The sequence below is a fragment of the Colobus angolensis genome, unplaced genomic scaffold (genome assembly GCF_000951035.1).
Source record: "Colobus angolensis palliatus isolate OR3802 unplaced genomic scaffold, Cang.pa_1.0 Scaffold126, whole genome shotgun sequence".
Lineage (NCBI taxonomy): Eukaryota > Metazoa > Chordata > Mammalia > Primates > Cercopithecidae > Colobus > Colobus angolensis.
Genome location: NW_012113808.1, coordinates 3,342,941 through 3,348,907, shown reverse-complemented (window position 1 = coordinate 3,348,907; position 5,967 = coordinate 3,342,941). Strand labels below are relative to the sequence as shown.

General features: G+C 37.6%; 1 protein-coding gene across 1 annotated transcript; it reads right to left on the bottom strand.

Moving 5' to 3' along the window:
• Positions 1–918: 918 nt before the first annotated feature.
• Positions 919–1,861, bottom strand: LOC105505498 (60S ribosomal protein L6). Its single transcript, XM_011933336.1, has one exon. It carries the CDS (start codon positions 1,833–1,835, stop codon positions 969–971), a length of 867 nt encoding a protein of 288 aa, XP_011788726.1. The 5' UTR covers positions 1,836–1,861; the 3' UTR covers positions 919–968.
• Between the last annotated feature and the right edge of the window lie 4,106 nt (positions 1,862–5,967).

The window sequence follows — 5,967 nt, the reverse complement described above, 5'->3', positions numbered from 1 at the left end:
AATTTCAGGGACTGCATCAGATAAGATCATAAAATGTAGGGTGGTGACATCAGATTCTCTACTCAGGGTAGTTGAGTTCAGAGTTGGTCTTGGCTCCCTTGAAGCAAGAAAGAAGGTCAGGCTTTCTGGGGAGACCTGTGGGTTTTGCTGGGGAGTGGGCACGGCCCTCCTCTCTGATACTGTTGCACCTGGAAGATCTCTTCTATAAGGTTCACAGGTGCTGCTGGTTGGTATCCTCCCCACTTCCTTTCTCTTCATCGGGTACCGCAGTAAAACTTGGGATGCTTTGGAAATTTTCTAAGACCCCAATTCTTCTAAAGATGGGTTTGGGAAGAGGAAGCCTCTAAAACCCGGCTCCCAGGCATAAGAAGAGGATTTGTAAAAATTATTGGGCATAGAATGATCATGGGCTGGCTGAGCTAAAAAAAAATAGGCTGAGACAAATGGGTTAGAGATAATAAAAAAGGGAGGTACCCAGTGGCCAAAATAGAAGCATTTTATTAGCAAGTGTTTCTCCTTGAAGAGCAGACAGAAGTATTTCAAAATGATAATAGGTTGATGAGATTACAATGATTTTTTGGACTATTTTTCCAAAACTTTATTTTCCAGATTTCTTGCAATAAGTAAATCTCAATTTCATACTCACCAAATATTAAACATGATTATGAGTAAGAAATCTTTTATATCAATGTTTATTCAATTTATTTCTAAGTTATAATGATTTCTGTTTTCTACCTTTGATAGTAGATGGTGACAAAATTTAACTTTTCTTTGATGATGGGGATATTGGAGGTCACGGTGTTCACCAATGTCAATATAATTTTTCATTACACAATACTTATAAAAAATTTGCAGTCTGAATCCTTTTGTCACCCCTGCCACAAGTAGAGGTGCATTTCCATATCAAATATCAAATTCTTTTTTTTTTTTTTTTTGTAGTTAGCTATTTAATGAGGTTCTTAAGACATTTAGAACACCAATTTGTGAGGATAAATTCCATTCGTCAGGGCAAAAACAGATCGCAGGTAGCCCTGGAGCTGAGGAACAGCTTTGATTTTTGGTAGAATTTGTGAGTCCACAGCTTTTTGATCAATCTTGCGCTGCTCTGTAATCTCGTATTTCTCTTTCTCTGTGTCGAAGATCTCACCTTCCTGGTGTCTGGGCTTCCGCAACTTCTTCTTCTTGAAGTAAGCATCAGTAAGATGTTTTGGGATTTTGACATTGCTGATATCGATTTTGGTTGAGGTGGCAATGACAAATTTCTGGTGTGTTCTTCGTAGAGGAACTCGATTGAGGACCAGAGGTCCAGTCACAAGTAACAAGCCACTAGCCAGCTGCTTCAAGAAAACCACCCTCTTGCCCCTGTGGCGTCCAGTAAGGATGATCAGAATGGTTCCGGGGGTAATGCTGGCTCGCAGTTTTCTCACGTGCTGACTGAAGGGTTTTTTGCCGTGGCTCAACAGCTTTCGAGGCACATCTTCAGTAGGATAATATCTAGGCATTTTGCGAAGTTTAACCACCCGGGTACCGCCGTTCTTGTCACCACCAACTGGTTTTGTAAGAGTTGCAAGAACCTTCTCCTTCTTTTTCTTTTCAACCTTGGATTTAGCGGCTGAGTACTTCCTCTTGTACATGGCCTTTCTGGAATACATGGCAGATCGGGAATACCTGCCAATTCCTCTGACAAGGACAGGGTTGCGGCTGCAATGGGGCTTCCCCTTCTTGGGCTTCTTAGCCTTGAGGTTACCCTTTTTCACCTTGCCACCAGCATGAGCCTTCTTGGCTTCGGGTTTCTTCTCTTTAGTATCTGGCTTCTCAACTTTTTCACCCGCCATCTTGCAAGATGGGAAAGAGAACTAAGGTCTCCTCAAATATCAAATTCTAAGGCTAAAGAATTTTATTTCTCAAGCAAAGACACACTATTGGAAGGTTTTAATCAATGGAATGACGTAAAGATTAATCTGGTACTGTGAGAAGGGACCAAAGTAGAGAAATCAATTAGGAGTCCATTATCATGGTTTAGACATAAGGAATCAAAAGGAGGATGGCATTGATATTAAGGAAGAAATGGAAGCAGAGGATACTGTAATGAGGCAGTTAAGAGGGCTTAGTAATGGATACAGGTATCAAGGGAAACAGAGGGATCAGTGATGATGACAAGCCCAAGGATCTGGAATAATTAGGGTATCGGCAACAGAAATAAGTTAATCAAATGGTGAAGATGGTACATTAAGACACATGTCATATTACTGGAAATTTTGTAACAATCGATTAATAAGACATGTTTAGTGATTAAAATAGTGTGACTCCTAGTAGTGAATACAGTAAAGATTAAGATAACAGCAATTTTTAATGTAAAAATCTACAAATTATGTATTTGTGAATATTGGAAATAAAAAGTGGGTGACACTGATCTAAAAGTGAAGGGCTTCACAGGACTTCTTTCAAAGTTGCTATTATGTGTTGAATTGAAGACCTCAAAAAGATATGTTAAAGTCCTAATCTCTGGTGCCCATGAATGTGACCTTATTTAGAAATATGGTTTTTGCAGATGTAATCAAGTTAAGATGAGTTCATACTGAATTAGGGTAGACCCTAATCCAATGTGATTGGTGTCCCTGTAAGAGGAAAAGAAACACAGCAACAGACACAGAGGGAAGATGGCCATGAGAAGATGGAGGCAGAAATTGGAATTATGCTGCCACAGCCAAGGAATATCTGGAGCTACCAGAAGCTGGAAGAGGCAAGGAGAGATCTTCCTCTAGAGCCTCCAGAGGGAGCACAGCCCTGCCAACATCTTGATTTCAGATTCCTGGCCTCCAGAACTGTAAGAGAATAAATATATATTGTTTTAAGCCACCTAGTTTGTGGTACTTTGTTATGGAAGCCATAGCAAATTAATGCAGTCCCTGTTCAGCCTTCACAGTAGGGGAAAAGAAGTAGATGTTTAGTTTGCCAGGTGGCGTGAATATTGCAGGACTATGTCTCTATGGAGATCCACTATTGTATAAAGTTACCCATTAAACAGACGGAGAGATTAGGAGTGTATTAGTTCACACAATAACTCTGTGTACTTTTTCCTCGATAAGTACACAAAATAATAACTCTGTGCACTTTTTCCTCCATAAGGGTGGCCACTGCTATTATCTGATCACTGTGTGACTGAAGGCTGAAGCCTTATAACCAGAAATAAAGAGGCCCGTTCAACCTTCTTTCCTGGCACAAACCATCCCTGCTAGAAACAAAGCATCCTTAGCATCTCATTTCCCTTCTCTTGTGAAGGCTGCTGGTTTTCAGGAAACTGACAACCTCACAAAGTGTTTATTTCAATACAAAATGGGAAGACAAAGGGCAAAAAGCTCAGATTTAAATAGAAAATGAGCCAGTTGAGGGAGTATAAAAGGATGGAAATGAATCAATCTACAATGAATGTGAGATGACCACAACAAGCATGGTACACTGCGTCAACTATGGTTTTCCCAACTCAAAATATTAGTAAAGCATTTGGCATTATTTTTAAAATGCTCTCATCTTTTCAGTTTGATAAGAGAAGCACTAAAGAGTATTTCAGTGTTTACTTAGGAAAATTAAAACACTGAGTGACCTAAGTTCCTAAGGAAGGTTATTTAACTTGCTGACCTTTTTTTTTCTAATTAGTACTTCATGTGACATACATGTATTGAACACTTATTGTGAGCCAGGCATTGTGCTATATGCTGAAGATACCAAGAATGGTAATAAAATAAGTCCCTCCAATCAAGCAGTTTGCACACCATTCGGGGAAATAGACAAACAGTGCAAGGGTACTGAGATTTTTTTAAATGGCAACATAATAATGGTTACAGTTCAAAGACTTAATAATGATGATGATACTAGTAATGTCAAGTGTACTACATGTTTTACATGTGTGAATTAGGGGGAAGAGAGAAAAGTATGCCTAATTACCTCTGGAAAAATAAGATTGCCTACCTACCCTCTTGGCACACTCCTGCTTCTCCAATGGAAACAAAAGGCCAATGTAGGGAAAAGGAGCCAGGAAGAGAAAAACATATAAGACCTAGAGCTTTGAGAATTCATACTGTCTTTGGAGAAATGCAACGGTGCAGGAAAGAGGTGTGGAAAAGTGTGAGAGATGAGGCAGGGGCCAGATCCTGAAAAATCTTTTGTTGGTATCATTCTCTGAGCCAGTTTTCTTCAAACTGGTCTTCATAAATAGATGAGGCAGGGAGGAGCATTTTGAATTCCTCTACAAGAATGTATGAATACAAGTGCATTTAATTCATTTCAAATATAATCTTTAAAAAAATAGCATTGGCATATTCTGACTGTTTGTAGAATCATCTTTTAAGGTAGTACTGCCACATGATTTTAAACTTTGCATTTTCACTTATATATATAATAATGTTTGTACCGATTAATTTTTATTTAATTGTAGCGTGTCGCATATTAAGGGTACTGAGCATCAAACTAATCTTAGCTCTCTATCTTTATAGTAGTATCTGTGCCAGAGAGTCTTGGTTGACTCCTAATATAAATTTCTCCTTCTTTCAAAGTAGTGGAGTACCAAATATTTAGAGGGGTACATGGCTGCCCAGACTCCCTTGCAGCTACATGTGGCCACGTGAATAAGTTCAAGTCAATAAATTTTAAACAACAAGTTTCTTGTAACAGCTTCTGGGAAACTTCTGTAAACACATGGTGATTTTTTATGTACACAGGTGATTTTAAACATACGTCGGATGTATTGTTTAAATATTCCATGTACTTACTGATTTCTGATTGAATCTATCAATTATTAATAAAAGTAAATAAGTAAAGAAACATTTTCCAATGCGATTCTGGATGTCACTTTTTTCTTAGAGTTATTTTAATTTTCACTTTATATATTTCAAGTCCATGTTTTGGGAGTAATATTGAAATATTTTAGATCATCTCAGTTACTGTGATTTAACTGAGAAATGCCTTATGATTTCATTGTTTTCATTTGCATTTATATTCATAACCATTTTGGTATAAAGTAGAGCTTCTTTTTTTAAATTTCGGTCTGACAATTCTTGACTTTTAATTGGTATATTTAGTCATTTATATATATAATTATTGATACATTTGGACTTAAATTTCTGTCTTATTTTGTACTGTCTGTTTTATCTTTCTCCATTTTCAGATTTTTTTTATCATTTCAATGTTTGTCTCCTGGTAGTTTGTAAATCATATGCTTTTATTTAATCCTTTTAGCTTTTACCCCAGAAATGACATGCAGTTTTTTTTTTCCATAAGTTATTGGGGTACAAGTGGTATTTGTTTACATGAGTAAGTTCTTTAGTGGTGATTTGTGAGATTTTGGTGCACTCATCACCCCAGCAGTATACACAGCACCATATTTGTAGTCTTTTATCCGTCAGCCCTTTCTCACTCTTCCCCACAAGTCCCCAAAGTCCATTGTATCATTCTTATGCCTTTGCATCCTCATAGCTTAGCTCCCACATATCAGTGAGAACATATGATGTTTGGTTTTCCATTCCTGAATTACTTCACTTAGAATAATAGTCTCCAGTCTCATCCAGGTCACTGCAAATGCTGTTAATTCATTCCTTTTTATGGCTGTGTAGTATTCCATTATATATACATACCACAATTTCTTTTTCCACTCATTGATTGATGGGCATTTGGGTTGGTTCCACAATTTTGACATTATAAATTGTGCTGCTACAAACATGAGTGTGCAGGTATCTTTTTCGAATAATGACTTCTTCTCCTCTGAGTAGATACCCAGTAGTGGGATTGCTGGATCAAATGGTAGTTCTACATTTAGTTCTTTAAGGAATCTCCACACTGTTTTCCATAGTGGCTGTTAGTGGCTGTACTTGTTTACATTCCCACTAGCAGTGTAGAAGTGTTCCCGTATCCATGCCAACATCTACCTTTTTTTTTTTTTTTTTGATTATGGCCATTTTTGTAGAAGTAAGG

Coding starts and splice junctions, on each gene's coding strand:
- LOC105505498 (XM_011933336.1), bottom strand. CDS start 1,835: ATGGCGGGTGAAAAAGTTGAGAAGCCAGATACTAAAGAGAAGAAACCC.